This window comes from Chaetodon auriga, chromosome 6, assembly GCF_051107435.1.
Source record: "Chaetodon auriga isolate fChaAug3 chromosome 6, fChaAug3.hap1, whole genome shotgun sequence".
Classification (NCBI taxonomy): Eukaryota; Metazoa; Chordata; class Actinopteri; order Chaetodontiformes; family Chaetodontidae; genus Chaetodon; species Chaetodon auriga.
The window spans coordinates 8,093,444-8,115,771 of record NC_135079.1 but is presented as its reverse complement, the minus strand read 5'-3'; the positions used below and the strand labels follow the sequence as shown (position 1 = coordinate 8,115,771).

At 44.7% G+C, this 22,328-nt stretch overlaps 1 protein-coding gene across 1 annotated transcript in view; it reads right to left on the bottom strand.

The window, feature by feature from the left end:
• LOC143322654 (A disintegrin and metalloproteinase with thrombospondin motifs 20) overlaps positions 1-22,328 on the bottom strand; it is a 77,183-nt gene that overhangs the window by 34,131 nt on the left and 20,724 nt on the right. Inside the window, exons 9-16 of the mRNA XM_076733980.1 lie at positions 19,955-20,101; positions 16,654-16,795; positions 16,008-16,112; positions 6,779-6,924; positions 6,298-6,479; positions 5,386-5,522; positions 4,735-4,852; positions 1,515-1,610 (exon numbers count right to left, since the gene is read on the bottom strand). Coding sequence (XP_076590095.1) covers positions 1,515-1,610; positions 4,735-4,852; positions 5,386-5,522; positions 6,298-6,479; positions 6,779-6,924; positions 16,008-16,112; positions 16,654-16,795; positions 19,955-20,101 — 1,073 coding nt within the window. The remainder of the gene's footprint in view (positions 1-1,514; positions 1,611-4,734; positions 4,853-5,385; positions 5,523-6,297; positions 6,480-6,778; positions 6,925-16,007; positions 16,113-16,653; positions 16,796-19,954; positions 20,102-22,328) is intronic.

Below are 22,328 nucleotides of genomic sequence, written 5' to 3'. Positions count from 1 at the left end.
AGCCCAGAGACAGCTGTGGGGTCTGTGAGGTTTGGACAATGATCTACAGACTCTGGTTGTCATCACTGACACTTTGCAGAAATGGAGGAAAAAAAACAACAATGCCGTAGAAAATGCGTAGACACACAATCACATCTTTTGCTTGAAAAGAGGAGAAAATGAGTTGACATGGTGGCACAGAGCGAGATGTAGTTAGTTTTCTGATACACAAGCCTTTCTAAGTATCTGTGGTTGTATGCTTTGACACTGGCAAGTCAAAAATAACAAGAAAACCCAAAATGAGGTGCCTTTAAAATGTGTTGATCCACCATGAGCTTCCAGAACAGCTCCATTGCTCCTTATGTTGTATTTGTGGCATAGTTGTGCTCTCCTGATGTTATTCTAAGCTTCGTTGTGAAACATTTCCCCAGATAAAGTTCTAGTGAGCAAAAAACTTAATCAAATATTTGCATTGGACCCAAAGTGTGCAGAGACTTTTTGCACCACAGCACTGTGGGGAAACTGTATTTCTTATGCACATGTGTAGATGAGACTCTACAATACAAGACAAAAGAAAGACACACAATAGAGATAAATAAAACTAAGCAAAGGCAAATCTAAACAGGTGGGTGTTTCAAAGTAAAGGAGTCTCGACTACAAAGCCTCGGTCTCCTTTTTATGTCCTGAGTGCTGTGATCTTCTCACAACATTTCCTACATACTGTACCAGCCGGAGTGACAAAATCGCAGGGCGTTGCAAATATCAACCACTTTTAAAACAGACACCACTGGCTCAATGTGCGGTTGTGGCAACAGCGACGGCGGGAGTGAAGCTTTTCACAGCAGCGCAGAGACCCTGCCAGATGTGTTTTCTGACAATTTGACTTGAAACATCTTGAACCTGACTTGAACCATCTGAAAATGGGTGCACGCCCTTACAACTTAGGGAAAACTCCTTTTCTCCGCTTTTTTCTCTGCCTCTCTGTCTCTTTCTCTCAAATGCAGGCAAACACACACACACACACACACACACACACACACACACACACACACACTCTGAGCCTGGTGGGTCTATCTAACCCTATACCCCCATATCCACTTTCATGCAGCCTGGACTCCACATGCCTCTAATTAGCACCTATTGCTGCCTCATTTATCTTTCTCAGGGGCTGACACTCCATTTGCTTTCCCAACCAACCGTCTTTGCCATGACCAGATGGACCAGCGCCCCTCCACGTTTCCTCCACATACACTCAGTACAAATGACAGTTTCCCTCATGAAAATGGTTTGACAACAGTTTGGCCCTTCACTAAAAGCCTGCCTCTACAGCTCAGGGTCACCAAGTCTGGGTGGTTTACGGTCATGTTAGGGGATAATGGCATTGACCTATGAGATGAGAACTGAAAGGGTGTAATATATACATCTTATTGGGTTGGACTGCTTCCATCTTGGATTGAAACTCGCAAGAAAACCTGAAATTTCATACAGTGTTGCTTGAAACCACATTATTTCACTGGCACATGCAGCACACTCACCGAGGTAGTTGTCATCTTCTGGCTTTCCAGAGTAGCTGACCTGTTTGATATCAATGTTGGTGGCTCCAGCTGGGATCCGCACCACTGTGTTGTAACCTGAAGAAGAAGAAAAGGCGGACAGACAGACAGACAGACAGAGCACGGAAAGTTACACAATCTTTAAGTCTCAAAGGGGAATAAAGTAGCCACAATAACAGCGGTGAGCGGTCCCACCTTGATTTTCATAATAGCTTCACTATGCTACACCAAACGCCAGTCAGGGAAGTCCACTTCCAGCCACCAGGGATTTAAATGTCACACTTGGAAAAATACAAAAAAAGGTCCAGTCCTCTCAAATAACCTGCAGGAGGCCTTGTTTTAGTCTCAGAGGCCCGACCGTGAAATGATATGTAATTATTCCCTGGACCTACCTTTGGCCTGTAATTACTACACCAGGCCTGCTGTCCAATGATAAACTAACATAGAAAATGAGTGAGCATGAGGGAGAGAGAGCACGTGACAGCCAAGAGGCAACGACAAAAATGCGGGGATGGAGACTTAACAGGGGGTAGGGTATGAAATCAGAAAAATATCAAGAAAAAGGGACCAAAAGGGCTCTTCCTCACTTACTCTTTCATCATCTAGTTTGGGTTTTATATCATCATTATACTGATTTTAGACTGATCCTGACACACAGTCGATCATATCAGTATCCACTCATTCTGTACATGTTGTGATGAGACCCAACTCAAAGACACAGATGCTGTTTAACTTCTATTCAATCATACAAGGAAGAAGACACTCTTAGTAACACAGTGTTCTTATGATGAGCAGCTGCTTGGTGCGACCACGGTTTTGTACGTTTGGCCACTGAGTGAGTCCAGTAAAACCACTGGAGGTTCGGAGATTACCATGAGTGCAATAATGGCTAATAATGGCAAAAATGTTTTGTTCAGTAGGAGTTCATATTCGCTCAATTATTTCATTATGAGACCTCAGCTCGCCTCAGCTCACCTCATGTACTTACTGCTACCTTCAAAATAAAGCAACAGCTTAATGGAATGAGGGGAAAGGTGTGGGCCGGTGTGATCTGATGGTTAGTCGGACACCTTGAACCACTCGGGGGCAGCACTTGGTTTACCTATGTTCCTCACATCAGCCATCTTTTGACACACACTGACACACACACACACACACACACACACACACGCACACTGTAACGTCATCACTTCAGTCATGACTGAAAACTTTTCTACTTGAAGGCACACTGTACAGGAAGCTACTCTATATTCATAAACACCACTAAGAAAAGAAACTACCTTGCGTACTCCTTCAAAATAAAACCAAGACCTTTTCACCTCAACACAAAAAAACCTATATTGAGTTTCCCGTTTAAGTGTCATGTCAAATTCCCTCCCTAAACACTAGGGACAGGATAAGCTCATATAAAAACAGAGACGCATGAACTTCAGAAACCGCCAACATGGCCCCCTCCGAGGAAACATGGCATCCACGAGCCGTCAGAGGCCTCTGAGATTCCCCAGCTTAGCAGCTGACCACACACACAATCCTCAGCCACCGCAGAGTGACCCAGGAATGAACAGTGAACACAGCCTCAGGGAAAGAAAACACAACCACGCTGAACTCAGGGAATGCTAGGGTTTACCTCAAACATGCTTCTCACTGCCACTGGCAAGAGGGAAGATGATGAATTAATGGCCTGCAGAGGAAAATTAGAGGGTGTCACCAGCTCACCCTGATGCAAGTTGTCAGAAGATAGAGCCTGAATTTATGACAAACATTTGCTTGTTTTGTATTAACTGCGATTAGATTATTTCTCCATTGTGAAACAGGACGCATGTAACCTCCGAGTTTGTCTTGCTGGTTTACGTTTTATGCACTCATTGCTTTAGTTTCAAGTTAAGAAACCAGAAAATCTAGAAAGCTGAGTCCTCTTACAAAGCTTGGGTACAGAGTCTAAGCATCCACTGGGTCTGGTGAAGAAGTCTGAGTCAGATTTAAGCTCAAAAATGAGACTTCAGGCGTAGATGAAACCGCACAATATTTTTGTCTTTGGAGACTGTCATTGTGTCAGATTAGGCAATCATAGTCACGAATTCTTGGCCAAAAGACATGCAGTCAAACACAAACCATAGCTTGCTTTTCTTGCTGCATTGCCTTCCACAATGAAACGCTACATAAAGCGTGCATTACACCTGATGGCTTTAAGTCTTAACTTACTTGAAACTTGACAATGTAAAGATAGAAACCTAACAAAAATATCCAAGTGTCAAGTTTTTACCCGCTATAGCATTGGAAAAAGCGACGACTTGACTTGACTTTCTCCAAAAGACTAAGTAAAATCTGGTTTCTCTGGTTTGCTCTGGTCTTCAAACTCGGTTTGTCTAGTCTGGCGAAGAAGGGAAAGAAAGAACGAGATGAAGACAAAGACTGATGGATGGAAAGAGACAAAGGTAGAGACTAATAATAGAGAGACATCTGGCATGAAAAGGACGAAACGGTGAAAGGCAGAACGACAGGCCTCGGAGCAGAGGGGATATCCTGCCTGGGCTGCACTCCCATTCGTGTTCTCTTTCTTTGGGTCAAGCCAGATTTTCCAGGGCTGAGGACAGTGCTCGGTTTGATACCTTAAACCCTGAACCCTCCAGCCAACAGGGAGAAAGCAGATGGATAGAGACGCGAAAGCTCAGCGCCAAACTAACGCGGAGTAAACATGACCGAGGCCACACCCAGGGCTTTCATGCTTTTATGCTTCTGTTGTTTTGCTGCCCAGACCCAAAAAAGGATTGGATGCAATCAGCAGTTGGCCCACATCGAAGCAAAACATCAAGCAGGACAGTTCAAAGGGGTGACGTCAGATATGTGCTCGCTATCGAAAGACCCGACAGAGTGAGATCGCTGTTGTTAATCATTTTCTAAAGCTTGAGAGAAGATTCTGCATTTTTCCAAATTAAGCTGAAGCACGCAGTGTTGCTGAGAATCAAGCTTAATATGTTTAAACATAACCAGACATGACATCAGCACCTAATATGAGCGTGTAACATGTCAGCGCTGCAGCCACGTGGAACCAAAGTCTTTCTCAGCTCTTCTATGTTTACCGCGTATCACATACATCACAGTTCATCTGCAGAAGCTGCTGACACACAGTATGTTTAATGGCAACACCTTGAACTGGGAGCTATTAGTGTACCTTACATGTAATCCGAGCAGCGGGACTCACCATACTGAGCATCGTTGAAGGTCCCTGCCAGGGTTTTACACGACGAGTTGTCCCCCCCGCACACTCCGCACTTGTCGTTCCTGGCCTTGGAGTTAAGAACGTGGTCGCAGCCTGCTTGCTGAAGGACCACAGAGGACGAGAAGGTAACAACTTGTGATTTAGTGTGATTTAACATCAACCTTTAGGACAAATTCAAGGTAGTTATACTTAGGTGTATTTTGTGTATCTTTATTCTTGTCTCCACTCCATCTCAGAGGCAAATATTGTACTTTTTACTACATTTGTCTGGCAGCTTTAGTTACTGATTACCTCTTTGTTTACAATTTTTCATACAGTTCCTGTTCACCGAAAACCATGTATCTCCAAATTTAGAATGTGAATATTTCTGATAAGCATTTAGCTTATTTTGCGTTTCTTAACGTGTCGAGAAAGCCCCTCTGATTCTTAAGCTAAATAAATAATTTAAAAACCCTCTTGCCAACTGAAGGTGTTTCTGATTGCTACCTTTTCTTCAGCCTTTCCCATAATTAAAAAATGTGAATCATGTAAAAGTACAAAGTGAAAGTGCCGTGATTGGATGAGGATGAATTAAGGCTGAGCTGATGCTGAGGTTGAAGCTTCTGTGTGTGTGTGTGTGTACATCAGATATACCCTGCAGAGGCCTTGAACGCAGATGTCGTAAGTGTCCGGCCCGCACGGCGTGCCGTCGATGACGCGGTCTTTCAGCTGATAGTACGCCGTCGTCCCGGCAACCCGGCAGAAGAGCTTACAGCGATCCTTCATTAGAACTGGATGGAGAAGGAAAACAAGTTATGGAAAAAAGTTGGACTGTAGCTCATTAAGATAATAAGATTAGCAAAACAAAAATCTTGAACAATAACAAGAGGAAAATCCTCGCGTTGACTTGCCTGCGCTGAAAGCGTAACACTTCCTGTTTTGATCTTACACCTATTTACTTTATTTTTGTTCAACAGACTCTTGGCTGGAATTGTCAAATTTTAATCCGCTGTTTGGAAAAATCACTCTGTATCTGACAGCGCACTGGCTCCGGGGCTTGGCCTGTTTGCTTGTGTAGCATCAATTCAATGAATGAATCACTTGCAGTAACTTAGACATGGTGGGCTTTGCCAGATGGTAATCTCATGTAGCTGGGCAGGCCGTAGCAGCAAGGAATGAGATACTGCTGCAAGAGGGAAAGCTGCCAGGATGTTCATATGGACGGGCTGTGCGTTGCTTTAATGTTGTTGTTGTTTAGTGTCAACTCAAGGTTTATCCCAGGCAGCTCTTAGCATGGGTATGCAAAGTACGACAAAGGAAAGACACACAACAGATGTGCACTCCTACTGACACATCCACCAATTTGTCAACACGAAGTCTTCTCACTTCTTGTATCAAAATACATCATAGCTTTGCACATCTGGGCCAACACATCCCTCCTACACACAATGTGGACTTACTGGAAAATTGCATTAGAATGTATGGATGTAAATAGCATTCATCTTGAGCTCAAGTGACCACAGGACATTCAAACGACATGCTTTAGGATTACATTGGTGCACTCACTGCCACTGTACTTGGGGACCCAGCGGACGGTGGGAGGTAGACCGTTGATGTTGAAGTGCTTGCCGTCAAACTGAGAGCACTGCTCTTCGCGGAAATCTTTCCGTCCTCGCGGACATGGCTCAGTGTTGCAAGAGCGGAACTTCATCCTGCGACCCACGCAGAACTTCCCGCCATTCCTGGGCCTAGAGTGAGCCGGGATGGATCACAGGAGCACCACGCTTAGTCTCAGTGTAAAGGTCATGCTTGCTCTTGTTTGACGGGTTCTTTGTGACTTCAAACCCACTTTGTTTACATTTAAATTCACACTGAGGAAACTGTTGGCTAACATCAGGCTGACACTTTGTGACTCTGACATGCAGATTTGTTACTCCAGCTTGTTCACAGCTCTCTTTTTTATTACATCTCTAACTGGTTCAGGGTCTTACACATATTGACAGTCTGTAATGATTTTGATTGCCATAACTATCTGATCCTTTCTCACTCTGGCTTGTTGCAGTCTCTGCTGGTGCTCCGGGTTCCTCCACCACAGGACCTGGAGCAAATGCTGTAGGGCCCCCAGGGACCCCACTCTCCATGTACTGGCTGCAGGTCCAACTCCTTGTTTACGCACATGCCATGTCTGCAGTACTGCATGTGAATAGACACAAACACACATATAGATCCTGTTAAATACCATGACTGTGACTCCTGCGGTCTTGAAGACAAACACAGACTGTTTTGTGCACGACTCTCCTGCAGAATTAGTGCATGCACAGCTGGGAGTGGTGTTCCTCTTTGAATTCTTAAGCCTCTGTTTGGATCTCAAGCTATATTTTAAAAGAAATCCTAATTCAGCAGTTGTTTACCCTGGAGGAAGGCTTCCAACTCCTCCAGCTGTCCAAAGAGAAATGGAAGAGGGAGGGAGCGACATGGATACAGAGAGGAATAGAGAAAGCGGAAGACAGGACAAAACCAGAACAACCAGTACAGCATGTGCCACAATCCTCGAAGTCAGCCAAATCTATGATGTGTTTGGGGAAGTTTTTTAAGGTGATAAGTCAGCAGTTCACAAATCACATCACACTTACCTTTAGGCTTGAACTGATTGGAAAATAAGCAACACTTAATATTAAGGTCACCATTAATTAGTTGCATATTAGCATGCATATTAGTAGCATACTGGTGCATTATTAGTCATTATAAAGCACTTATTAATGCCTTATTCAGTTTTCTCTCAATAACCTCATAATTACTGCTTATTGATAGTAAGTAAGTAAGTAAGTATGTTGTTGCATGTGAATTTCTGTCTTAATAACCTAACCCTAATCCCTTAACCCAAAGAATAAGGCATTAATAAGTGCCTTTTAATGACTAATAAAGAGCCAGTTTGCGACTATATGCATGCTAATTAGCTACTAGTTAATGGTGAATGTGTACCTTAATATAAAGTGTTACAAAAAAAACAGTAAGAAAAATGCATTTCATCAACACAATATGGAAGCCTATAGTCAAAATAAGTTAATACAAATAATTATGTCAGTTTGACTCTCATATGTTGCCAAATGTATGTAAAACATTTCTGTTACACAGCACAATATTCGTTTAGCCAAGAAACATATCAAAATGAAAACCATTTGCTGTTGCGCTGACAATGGAGGAAATCCAGGCTAAATTCACTCCTTAAATCATCTTCGGCTTGGGTTGTAAATCCAAAATTACATAACACTGATCTTCATACAGTAGACCCACTTTGACAAGGAAAATAAGGCGCCTGGTATCAAACAGTGTGTAACCACTAACCAGCCTTTGCCAAGAAGTGCTAACACTGCTTTCATAAGCAAAGCAGGCCCATTTCCCTTTGTGTGTAACCAAATCCCCTTCTCAGTGACTAAGATATCGAAGGGTCCTGTTCACTGAAAGAATGCAGGACAAGACGGCGTCTGTCTGGGTACGTAGCCCGCCGTCCGGGCACACAGGCACGGGGAGCAGTGGCACCGTGATAAGGAAACTCTAGAGTTGTGATAACAAGAGGAACAAAGTTCATTACTGGCTTGACATCAGGAACTCCCTTCTCCTGTTCAGCGGTCTATCTGCTCAGGTACACAGCTTTAAACCTGCAATCTGAAAAGGAGGATGCTCCACCTCAGTTGGTCCATTTTGACTGTGTTTCAGAGTTTGGTCTGTGAGGTTGATGCACAAGTCGTTCTTGCCATTATCAGCTCTTTCCAGATGAGAAATGAAACTGCTGTCATTTCAACTGGCCACACTCCCAATCCACTACAAGACATTCAATCCCCTGCTCCAGATAAAAAGACTAAAACCGCCTGTTCTGAAGACTCATGAAAACGGAGAACAGAACCATGTGAGATCCGCTTCAGTGGATTTTCATAATTACACTTATAAACAAGGGAGAATATCAATCAAAGTCATCTCCTGGATCACGGTTAATCTGGCAAGTTTCTAATTTAACATAATTTCACAACTTGCAGCCTTTTACCCCAGGTGAACACCTGCAAAAGTGCAAAGTCATACGCACTAACACATGTAAATACACAGAGAATTTGGCAGCGCTGCCTCTTCTATCCTGGTTTGCATGTGTGTTTTACACTCTTGCCGGTCTAATGATGGAGTGTAAAGTCTGTGCACAATGACAGACAGGTGTTAACAGCTGCAGGCTATGGACTAAACAAGCCACAAACATTTCCATAATCCAGACCTGGTCTGAGTAATGGCCTGGGTCTTTCTTCCTGTCTTGCTCCACTGCAAATGCAAACTGAAGGCACTGATAATGCTGTTGGTGCACTAACAATGGATTTAGAGAACAATTCAAATAAAAAAGGAACGTGATAAAACATCTGCATGAGTGAAAATGGCATCCGCACCACGAACGGGCAAACAGGTGCTGCTCCTTGCTGGTTGAGCAACCTCCTCAGGAAAAAAAGAGCTTTTGACTCCAGTTCTTGGAAAAAAAACCATTGAAGAAGTTTTCTAGGACTTTTTCTTTGTCACAACAAAGAGTTTGCCTCCCCTTATAGCCTACACACCCCCCTCCTCCACCTCAGTTTAGGGACTGTCAACCCAGACCTGTGCATCCCTTCTATACCTTTTCTCCACAGCCACCCATCCCCCTTATCCCCTTATGGGAAATTGCAAGGGCCACGCAGGGACCACCACAGTGCAACCAGCCGGCAGGACCCAAGGAACTGTCAAACACAAGGCGGACTGTCTGTCAGAGAGGACCAAAGCCTGTGTAAGCCTCTGAGGCATTCCACTCCCCCCACTGGCACCCTGTGTTTACAACCGTTTTGTTTGGCTTGAAAAGGTGATGTGGGTGAAAAGAAGAAAGAAGGAACGGGGGGAGTGGAAGGAAAAAAACATCTGTGTGAGATGATGTATATGTGTGTGTGTGTGTGTGTGTGTGTGTGTGTGTGTGTGTGTGTGTGCAAATGTGAGCATGCACATGACTTTGTGTGTGTGTATGTGTGTGCACACACATGTGTGAATGTGTGTCAAGTGTGAGAGTGATTGCTAGGAGTCTGGAGGCATCTGGGGGCCACGCTCAATTCCAATTAACCCCTCTTTCCGAAGTGCGCAAACACACCCTTGGACAACGCTGAGGTGAGAGCCGGTCTTTGTAAAGCTCAAACAAGCAGTAAGGACACCAGCAGACCTTTTCCTAGAAAGATTGTCAAAATTTGCCCTCAATTGGGAATGTGGTGAGACATTTGAAGGTCTTGTGAGAGAAACCTGTCCAGCTGTGACTAGCATGTGTTTCAAATTAGGAATTTCACAAAGACACACACTGACTCATAAACTCATACAAGACACGTGCATATGTGCATACACATACAGTGCCATCACATGCATGCATTTTGCACATTGTATACAGATACACATATAATGCACGCAGGGAAATACACAAAATCTTTGCAAAATCACCAACAGACTAAATACACCAACTCAGCCGTACAGCATGCTAACCTGGACAGCGGGAAAAGTATCTAAGGACAGCAGCATCTGCTCTGAGCTCCTCAGCTGGCTGGCTTGGAAGTTAGCGCCCTGTAATTGCCAGGAAACTGTTGCAGAGAGCACCTCATTTCTGAACCCAAGCCATACATCACTGCAGGAATGAGAAGGCAGAGGACTGATTTAAAAAGCCCTTTCATTTTAACACGGCCATTTCCAAAAGGCATCACCTTTCATGTTGCGCTGTCTTTCTCATGGGTTCAGAGTTCACTTTGGCCCTGGCCTGTCAGAGCTTTGTGTCTTTGTCTCTGAGGAGTCCTCTGTCCTCTCCACAATGCACAATTAAAACCGACTGCAATCCCAAAAAAACTAAAACATCTGAAGTTGGCACAACACATCATTCACTAGTGACAGTGAATAATAAGTTGACCCCATGGTGAGAGGCGACAGAGAGCCCATGAGGCTGCACAGTAGTGAGGGATTCTCTGCAGAGCTCTCTCTGGGCAGGTAGGGGACTGGAAACACGTGAAATGACAGCTGTTGTTACTGACTGCATTTCCACTGACTAATTTTCAGTCATGCATTTTTTCCCTGTTAGTTCCATAGTTTCTGTGTTTACAGGGTGTGAAGACAGGAGGAGGAGAACCAAGGAGAGGGAGGGGAAAGTGAGAGCAAGGGAGACAACGTGATGCAACCATGACCCCGACCAACCTCTGTATCTCAACCTGCTGTACCTCCTTATTTTGTTTCCTATCCTCTTTTTCCACTGTCTGTGATCCCTCCTTCCCCCACATCTTTCCAAGAAGTGTAAGGGTTGTCATTAGCGTGAATGAGTAGTTTTGCCCCTTCAGCTGTTCCATTCACTTGTGCCTCAGAGACACTTTTACTGTTGGTCTCTCTCACTCATTATCATCTCTGTGCAACTGCTGAGACACACACACACACACACACACACACACACACACCTCTTAACTCCTGAAACTTCATATTTTTTCCACTGACAATGGACAGACTGATTATATGACTGATTATATGTAAAGGAGTCCCTTGCAGTGAAAAAACAGAATTATCATCCAGCTGTGCTGCGCTACAGAGATTTTTAGCCCCTTTTAGCATGTTTTCATTTTTAAACCTGCACTTTTCATTTGACCACTTGGGGGCAGCACAATAAGCTGTACACAGAAAATGGCACCACATGAAGCTAATATGGAAATTCATTTGGACTCTATTATATACTCATCTTTAAGCACTGGTAAATGCTCCGTTAAGTTCTATCTAACCTTGCCAGTCTGCCGTTTGGTGCTGGGCTGGTAGTGTACTGAGTGTTTTGCCATGGGAGCAATGAGAGTGAATAAAAACAGTAAAGCTGTGAGCTAGAAAACCCAAACAATGACTTAAAGGTCACAGAAAAAAAACACTAGTGGTGAGAAAAGTGCAGAGTCATGTGATAATCCTCTGTGAGACTACGAGTGACCCCCCTTCAAATGACATGTGTTTGTTTTAACCAGCGGTGGAAGAAGCACTCAAATCTTTACAAGTGAAAGTACCACAGTGTAGAAATACTCCGTTCCAAGTGAAAGTATTAACATCAAAATATGCTTACAGTAGAAAAGGTACAATTTAAATTATAGTGACCATGCTAGCTGGCTCCTAATTTTAATAACTGTGTATTAGAGGATACATTTTTGCCATGTTTTGACACCACATCATAATCACGCAAACACATGTTGCTTCCTTCCACACTGCGAGCAACGAAAGCTCCACTCAATGGCTACCGGACACAGTAAGTCCATCAGCAAACTATGTGAATGCTAAGACAACAATCCTCTTGTTAGCCCAAATCCACAGATATGTCTGTGATGATGGCAAATCAAAGTGGCAACATCCTGCAAATATCCAGAGATTAGCTGGGAGTGACACTGATACCAACCTCGCAATCCCGAGCTCCAGTATAGACACATGCACACACAGGAACACACACACACAAAGCACACACCCCGTCCCAGCATCGTACGACAAGTCTGTCAGGCTGCCAGGGAGCTCCAGCCAACACTCACCGCCTCCGCCAACAGACTCCATTCTGCCCTGGCTTCACTTTTCAAGACCTCACTATCTCACTCTAATTGGCTGAAACCAGAGCAGGTCGTCATTCTTTTCCGAGGAATGTTCTGGAAATCAAAAACAACTTCCCGTTTATTCACTTACACTAACCACTCAATTAAGCCTCTATTAAGAGTATCTGGGAAAGCTTTTTGGGTTTTACACTTACTCAGCAAGGTCAGCAAGCGCCCATCGTACTGAATGAAATCAAAAACTCTTGAATATTTCGTTTGTCGTTTTGTGACAGATTCCCCCGAAAAAGCCTTTCAAGGGAACCTTCAGTCAAGGCCACATTCAAGTTGAGAATGAAAGGAAACAAAACTGAGAACAATAAGAACTTTCACAACAAAACGCCGCAGTTTATTCAAGCTCCGTCGCCACTTTTTTCCCCTGTGCCACCCACTGAGCGCCGACGTGGTGAGAAGCAGCGCGGGGATCTTCAAATGCTGGGGATGGGGATACAGGGCCAAGCCGTCGCTGGCTTTGGCTTGACAGGCACTTATTGACCACGCTGGCTGGCTCCTAATCCACACACATACACACACACCCCCACACACGCACACACACACACACACACACAGCTGCAAATGCACATGTGCTTACACTTACATGTATTTAATTTTGCAAGCATATAAATGCAAAGGCACACGAAAGTGCTGCATGCATGTAAGCACACACAATCAAAACACACACACAAACAGTTACACACACACACACACACACACACACGCACACACACACACGATCCTTTTGAAGAGTGAGAGGGACCGAAAAGGGGGGGAGTAAGGGAGAAAGAGCAGGAGAGGAGAGGATGGAGGGGAGGGAGTGTGGTGGCGGTATTTATAGACAACAAGTGATGGGATGCCCTCGTTAGTGCACGGCCCACTGAGCCAGATGACAGACGCGCCGCCAAGAGGTCATGTGACCGCATTACTCACTCCAGCGCCCTGTGAGAGGGCCCGTTGAGCAACAGAGAGGGAGGGAGGCAGAAGTGGAGAAGCAGAGAGAGTCAGAGGAGAAGGGAACGGAGGGGGAGGAAACTACCCATGAACCCTGCAGTGCCCACTGCCCTATTTCAACTAAGCTGTATACAAACAAACTTTTTTTCACTCTTCATTTAGGGGACGTGCCTCTCTCCCACTTTTTGGGCACTGACCTCAATTACCCGATGCGGTCACTACTTTGTTTCGTAACCCGACAAAACAAAAACTCTCTCCAGACAAGAGGTGACAGCGAGCCCTTCAAAAAACGCACTTTTTACGAGAGATGACGTTTCCCGTGTAATCGCTTAGAATGACACGGCAGGCTTTGGTCTAATGATAGGCCACAAAAGAGATCTTCAAAGGGGAGCTGTGGTTGCTAAGACAATACCTGCTGCTAGTTTCCCCCCATAGAGGCCTTAGCTGTAATCCTCCAGATCTGACACTCCCCCCTTTCCACACACACACACACACACACACACACACACACTCCCCCTCAGGGCTCCACAGACACCTCAGAGCCAGGAGCTCGACCCAAGACCCTGTAAAGCCTTCGACCTGAACCTCATGACTTCTTTGTCAAAAGAATGAGAAAGGAGTCGTAAGAGGAGGCGAGGAGGAAGAAGTGATCGAGAAAGACACGTCGGGCGAATGCACGAGAGGCACTGAGAGGCACAAAGAAAGAGCAACACAATGCTGACACAAGAGAATCAAGAAGAATCATCTGAGTTTGCAGATTATCAGACTTTTGAGGCTGACATAAGGATGAACACAAACACACCATATACCACATAAAAGAGCTCTTGTGCGGGCAGGTGAGTGCCGGTGCAGGGTCCCCCTCTCTTTCAACTCACGCTACTTCAAACAGCCTCCTGCATGAAGATGAAACCGGGCCCTCGGCACTACAAACAAAGGTGGTGCCTCGACTCAAACACAAAGAAAGGAAGGAAAACTGTTTGTGTTTGTTCATAGAGAAAACGACCACCACTATAAGATCACATACCAATCGTTTTCTAGGGATGACCATCTCAGTCTGCCACTTTGGGTCAGCCCGAAATATCTTCACAAATATTGGATGGTCTGACTTTAAATTGAGGATGAATCCTGATGGCTTTGCTGATCCAGTGATCTTTCCTCTACCGCCATCACAAGGTTAACATTTTTGGATTTTTAGCAAAATGTTTGGACAATTATTGCATGCTTTCCATAAAATTAGGTACAGACATTGGTTTTCCCAACAGGTAGGTCTCTTTGGAGTTGCACGTTACCAAATCAGTGTTTACAGGGTTCCAATAAACACCAGACATCTATTGCAATCTAGCTACGTCAGCTCAAACTGAGCTAAGGGTCTGCAGCTTATTAAAGCAAACCACTTGGTGTGATTAAACTAACACCATGTCTCCTCAAACGTCTCTCCCACATACAGGCTGAGAGCAGTCTGGGAGCCGCCGTCCCAGGACCATTACTGTTAAGTCCGGTTGTTGTAGTTGGATTAAGATGTTAGCTATCCCCTGTTAACCTCTCCTCGGTAGACAGGGCTGATCCAGGACCTAACATGGTGAGGAGGGAGATGAAGCCAGATGAAAGGATATAAGGGATATAATACTTCCATGAGCCCACACTGCAAAAGACTCCTTGAGGGCAGAAGGTTAAGGAGAGAAGAGAACCCTCCTTCCCTCTCTCCCTCTCTCTTCGCCTTCTCATGCATGTTCCGAATGCTAAACACCAGCCCTCCACATCCTCATCCCCCTGTACCTCCTCCTCGCCCTCCTCCTCCCTCCTCTCCTCCCACCTCCTGCACTGCAGAATCACTGATGTGAGGTCTTTTGTGAGAGCGCTGGCTGGCCTCAGCCTGGGCTCTGTTACGGCCTGACCACTGACCCACTCACCCGCCTTTTAAAGAGGTTTTAGGGTCATGGGTTCACAACAAGGTGACTCAACTGTGAACGGCGGGCGGCATCCTCTTTCAAAGGGCCAACGTCTTCACCTTTCCCTCTCAAGACTCTCTTTCCCTCTTTTTCGCCCCCTCTGTCTCTCTTTTCTTTCCTCTTTCTCTCTTTCTCTTTCTGCCCCCCTCCCCTGCAGCCCTTCTTTCCATGTATCCTCAGTGCCTGACCTACCGTCTCAGCCCTAATTAGCATAGCATCCCAGAGCGAGGAGAACATGAAGGCTAATGGGGGTTGGGGCCCCATTACAACACTGAGGGTAAAGCTTCAAGTTTCTAACTAGGGCCATCACCTGACCACATTTACATGGGTTCCAGCGACCAGAAAGCAGGCAGGAGAGTAATGGATGATAAATTATTCCTTTTTCTTGGTAGAGGAAGTAAACTAGAAGGGAAAGGCATCAGGATTCAAAGCAGCACTGCATGTGCAGTTTGGCTTGTGCCAGTAATGTATTTTGTCTAAAATGCACTGAGGCCAGCTTTAACTACAACGCTGATGAGGGAACAGAGGAAATACATGAAGCATTCAGTCTACTTATTAAAACGTCTGTGTGTTCATTAAAAAGTGTGTGCACTGCAGTGTTTCAGGGCTATCAGGATGTAGCACTTGGTCATTACCACTCAGACTTCAAACGGAAACCAAAACGAACCTGCTGCCAAATCCTTGTCCTTTACCAACAGATTCTGCATTTATAGGCTGCTGATATCTGCACATAGAGATGATATATGGACCAACTTACCATTCCATGTCCACAGTCAGTACCGTCGGCCAGCGGCATGTGCTGTGTTCGACATCCTTTATGGTCCCCCTCTGCACTTGTACACCACAGCCTCTTGCACTGTTTCTGTGGGGAAATAAGAAAATAACTTATCTATCGTGCGAGAACGTTCTACAAGCGTCCCACACATGGAAGATACACTTATGACCAGAGTGTTTAATTCATTCAATGACTTTTGACTTTGTTCAGAAAAGCTTAACTGCAATTTCCTGCCATATTAGGTCTTTTTTTGGGAGGAAGAATGTGATTTTGATTGAACATTGAAATATGCTTGTTGGTTGGAATATGTCATATTCCAGACATGTGCAAAATGCATTTAAAAGCCCCAGCATCAGGTTTTAATTAGTGGCCGCGCATTCAACAATAGGCTGAGTTAAACTGCCTCTTTGTATGTATGTATTCCATTGTATTACAACAAAGAGTCACGCAATTAGCCGGGTACAGTTTCCTTTTCTGTTGGCCTGTATGAATAACTGCTCTGCTCAAATGTCTGAAGGTTCATAACAACAAGGTTCTTCTGTACGTCTGAGTCCACAACAACCATCCCAGATCTTACTTCTCCACTTTTAAGTGTGGGTTTGCTTGTACTGATAGCAAGCCAACTTACCATGTAAGGGCAAATTTGGGAACCGGGTCCAAACATCAGTTCACACTGCTTGTTGGCATTGTAGATTTGACCAGGGAGGAGGGTGGGCAGCTCGTACGTCCTGCCTACAGGCTCATCAAGGAGGCACTCCCCATAACCAGTGCTGAAGAACAGTAAGAATGTGTGTACAGTAAATGAAAAAGCACAAACTCATACAAGTGTGCGCACAAACAGACCAATGCACACGTGTACACACACGTACACAAGGCAAACTTTCATGGTATGAACACTTTCATGATAATCCAGAATTTTCTGACCCCAAAAAGTATCAACATGTGCCATCATCTTTCATAAGAGCAAAGTAAACATTTTTATGTCATTGTCTGTGATCATCCTCTGATGTGTTTTCCCCTGTGGGTGGTCTGTAGAGTTACCTAACAGAGAGACTGACACCACTTCCCCTCAATGGCCTGTTAGTAAATGCTGTCACTATGAAACTGGAGTCAGGCGCCACAGACTGAATAAAACAGCATTTTGACACAGACTGAAAAGGATCTGCACATTGACCACATTTTTATCCAAGGTGTACTTCTCTCAAAAAAGAGAATTTGAACTCATAAAGCACCTTGATTAAGTTACATAAATCTGTGCCAGCGCCAGCACTGAACGATAATGACAGATTGTGCTGTATGTCAGCCACACCCTGAGACACGACACAGTAACAGAGACAACAAAAGCACAGCTGGACTGAATGTATGCACCAACAAGCCTGCATCTAAAATCATCAGCCTTTACGGCTCTGAAAGGCGCAAGTCAAACATGTTAGCGGAGCGAGCCGAGCCTCAAAGGATCTCTCCTTTTTCTGTTTACTTTTGAAAAAGGAAACTTGTGGATGAGACATGTATAGATGTGTAATTACACTACATGTCTGCATCACTCTGACAAATGTAATCCAGGATTGAGCTGCTAAAACACCTGCTCCATACAGCAGCACCTGATGTGACAAGCCAATAATTACACGGGATTACCCTCAGCTAACGTCACTTTGTTTCTTTCCCCTTTCATTTCCAGCCATAACATAAGAAACTGCGGCAAACAGCGCTGGGTGGCAGGGGGACGAAGGCATAAAAAGAATAACGATACTGTGAAAGAAAACTATGGAGCAGCCTGTCAAGGAATCACACAGTCCCATATTGCAGCGTCTTTCAGCAGCTGGTCATCTGTCCAATCAGTGCCCTGGAATTTAATGGAATTATTATCAAGACCCCGACAGACACACAGAGGGAGATCGGGTCAGCGTGGTCATTTTGTAAAGGAAATTTCTACGTTTTTAAGAGTATTGGCTGTGTGGATTCGAGACAGCGAGGCAAATCCTCTCTGGCACCAGAAGAAATTCCACACCTGGCAGCCATTGGGAAACTTAAAAGTGAGTTTATTTATAAAATGACTTATAGTTGGCTGTTGTGTGCTTGTCTTAAGAGACTAAACAATAATAGTTTCCATGTACATCACACGGGATTTCCCTCCGCAAACAGCGCAAGAAGTCTGCTCGCATGTCAGGCTGATGCTTTTTGCAGAGGGCTGAATGACACAGAGCATCACTGCACAGTGTTTGATCAAACAGCGGCAAATAAACTGCAGCAATGCTGTCATGTCAGAGTTTTGTCTCTGACAGCATGTAATGATTACTGTGCATGGAGATACAGAACAAGATAATCACAGAGATTTAGTTGAATTTGGGGCAACATACGGTTCATAAAGATCCATCTTGAGCTTATTAATATTGGAAAAAAAAGCACTTAAAAATGATTTCACATGGGAGTTTTGAAGAGTGGCTGCCGTTGGAGTGGCTAGGCTAATTTTTGAGCTGTGTAATGGAAAATGATAGGGCTCGCCCACTACTAATGATTACGTGGTTTCAACACCAGAGAACACAACAATTAGTGGGTGGCAACAGTCAAAGATTGGCATTTTACTTTTATATTTGGATTTTAAGGCTTAAATCAAACGGCACAGTGCCAGACAGGGAATGAATGGTCGCTTTATGTAGCGGTTGACACATAATAACACCGCACAACAGCAGGACGCTTTTCATCGGCTTTCAGGTGCGGGAGTTCAGTGCACATTATTAGAGAGATAAGAGGGAGGAGGAGGCGAATCGTTTGCCTTTAGAAAAGGGACGTTTGAGAGGTGGCCCGGCCTTTCGTTCTTTAAACTGGTAGGAGAGTGGTGCAGATTGAATTTTCTCTTCAGGGAAAATAGGCAGTCAAAACACCGACGTACTTGACCAGGTCAGCCCGCTGAGCAGGAGTAGTACCGTAGGAGTGCTAGTTTCTATCAATGCTCCTCATTGTTGGCTGGAAACGGATTTCAAAAGCACTTGGACTACACTCTGAAGGGCCTTTCCCACCACTGCAGCTCCCACACTGCTTTACTCTCTTCATACCTGCATGTGTTTGTTATATAGTCCAAATAACAGTTCATCACAAATGCATTTGAAATTTACATCATGTACTTCCTGGTTTTGTGCAGTAATCAACCCAACAAAGCTGACATGGAGCGGTCCAAATAATGGAGAGATTCATGGAGATTCTCCTCATCTTCAGCTGAATGTTCCGACCACTCCACGTTGAGGTCATCGCTGGTTGGAAACTATGTGAAGCACAACCTTCAAACTCCATACGAGGCGTCGCCTAACACTGCGCTCTCGAGATGCATCTGGTCAACAAGGCCATCCTTTGTGAAGGCCTCCACAATTAACAGTGGAAAGGAGGCAAAGATTAAAGGGTCATGTCCAGGGAAGATCTAATTATAACTGACATTTCCCATCTTAAAGCGAAGCCTTTCACCAGCATCAGCGGCCACGGTGCGGGCTGGAGTTGCTGAATGAGCCGTTGCCCCGCGCTACAGGTTTTGGTGCGGAAAGCAGGCTAGTGACTAGATTACTGTTTGCCCAGCATCTTGAGAACAGGGCTCTGTCTGAGTGGAGAGACAGCTGAGGGGCTGCAGAATATCCATTGCTAAGGTCAGCTGAGGAAGAACCCCGGATTCAAACAGGAAATACTCTTTCAACACCAGGCAATAACAACTCAACACAGTTTACATTGCGCTGACCTGTCTACAGAGAACTGTGAGAGACGTAGAAGCAGATTGTTTAGCTGGCCACGTCACAACAAGTAAAAGTTAATGGCACACTTAAAATGTGGATGCGATAACATCAGATTGGAAAAGAAATGGAGAAGCATCTGTCGCTTTTCCACGAGAAAAGAACCTGTTTTGATAATAAATCAGCTTAAAACTGGAGAAGAGAGCTGGTACCTACTCTAGAAACTCTGTGATGTACTTGCGGCTGCACTTGGACCACGACCAGGGATTGGTGTCATAGTTGAGGGTGGGAGCCATTACATGATACTGGTGCTTCATGCCTGCCTCCCGACACTTGGGGTTGTCATCATGAGGCATGTTGAACCTGGTGCAGAGAAAGAAAAAGAATGGGGGCGTTAGCGATGGGGCGAAGGATATAAGGAACACACACAAAGTGATTATCAGCTGCTTAATGGCTCAGTCGGAGCAAGGAGGATAAATGTCACAAGATTTACATTCAGCCATTTTTAACAGGGGATCACCCCTCACCATCCCTGTGGGCCACCACACACAGATGTAGCCACAGACACATCTGTGAGTAATACCACACACTCTGCACCTTTCCCTCCATTCGTCTGTTTTTTGTTTGTGTCTCTTTTAACATATGTGCCTCCCTCTTTGCGCAATCTCCCAAATGTTTATACAGTTACATTTTCAAAAGGCTTCAACAAAACTCCGACGGGCTAGTAGGTGGTGCAGCATTTACCATCAGTATCTATCCACTCCGCCATCATGGCCAATATGCTAGTGAGACCCACCTCCAGCTCATTGCCGAGAGGTCAAAGGTCACCATCTCACATTCTCAAAGGACTTAATGCAGAGGGAGAGGTAGGGGCAGCAACACCACGCACATCTACACATATGTGTTTTGTATCTGTGAAAAATGCCCATCACAAGTTCCAAAAGCACAAATAAATTCCCTGTATTACCTCAAAAACAGTCCAAAGCTCCAAGACATTCAATCTGCACTGTTGGAAAACAGAACAGCAACAAACCCTCATAAATGAGAAGCTGGAACAGGAAAACATCTGGTATGTGGCTTAATAAATGACCTAAAAACTTAAACGATTATTAAAATCGTTGATAATTTGCTTTATGTTGCTCCACAAATCAGTTAATCAACTAGTTGTTTCAGCGTCAGTCATAATAAACAATAAAACAAGAGTCTTCACAGAAGAACAGCAGCTGTACAAACCGATCGTATCCATAAATGAATGAATTCATCCAGGCTGTGTTCAGTTGGCAGTCTCATAAAGCAAGTTTTCTTGATCATGTCCAGAACAGTGTTGTCCAGTGCGGATGTCCTGTTTTGTGCTGCGGTTTGGCATATACCCATAAATAAATGCAGTGCATGCACACATGCTAGCACATGTATATACACACACTGGATCCCATGCAGCTGTATGATGTCTGAGATGTTTACAGCAGGATGTGGGCCAATCCTGTGGGTCACTCAATACAGCCACATAAACAAGACCTAGCATGGCTGGCACGAGGCCCACCCTACGGGGACCGAGGGCCTGAAGGCAAACACCCAGGGAATAATTAAGCCTCTGGCACAGTAATGAGCTCCGCAAACACAAATCAAGCTGTTGGCTGATGCTGACAAAATCAAATCTGGCTCAAGTGGTGTTTCTAAAGTACTCTTTGTCACTAACAATGGCGCACAGGTGCACCAGGGCGATGCACGCACTGACAAGCAAGTTGAAAATGAACATCTCAATACGTTGACACAAGAATGCAGCCTTTCTTATGATGATGATGGGGATTTGTGACAGGCTGCACCTAAATTGTAGTCTTAACAGATTATGATGATTTAGCTGACCCAGATCTTAAGGACACAAATGAGGACACTGGCTTGAAATCCTGAGATGAGAGCCTTTCAGTGTAATTAGGTCATAAATCAGGAAGTTTTGTGGTTCTGCTTGGCAGCCTCGAGGGACAGATCAATAGCAGAGTCCATTCCACTGGGAGAGTATCAACCCCAGCACTTAATTATTAGCATCCAGACTGAAATGTGATTACTTAAAGTACACTCACTTTCAGACACTGCACTCATCAAAACAAACTGCTTTGCAAATCACACCCTTGTCATCGGCAAGACAAAAACAGATTTCTGTCCTGAAACGGCCGTAAATAACTGTGAGAGCAAGACAGGCTGCTGGAGCGACGGCGACCTGGTTGTGAATTCCTCCAGATTGGCAGTACATAAATAAGAGCCACAGCAAAACAGCGCAGTCTGCAGGAGCAGCCTTTATCAGCACTTCAGCAGAGACAGAGCTCAGTGACACCGCAGGGGAAAAATGGATTGTGTCACTGGATTACACATTTTAGCTCCTACAAATTTAGTGCCTCCCAAATGGAACCATCTTTGACAATCCCAGTAATTTTACCCAGTTAGCCAGCTCGCTAAGGTTATGTGTGATCAGGATAATGCCAGTGAAGTTTTGCAGCTTTTCATACTTCTTAAAACGTTAAACAAGAAAGTCTGTTTGCAGGCTGCAGACTCTAACGTCATATCAAAATGTCAGGGTGATTTATCCGTGATGCAG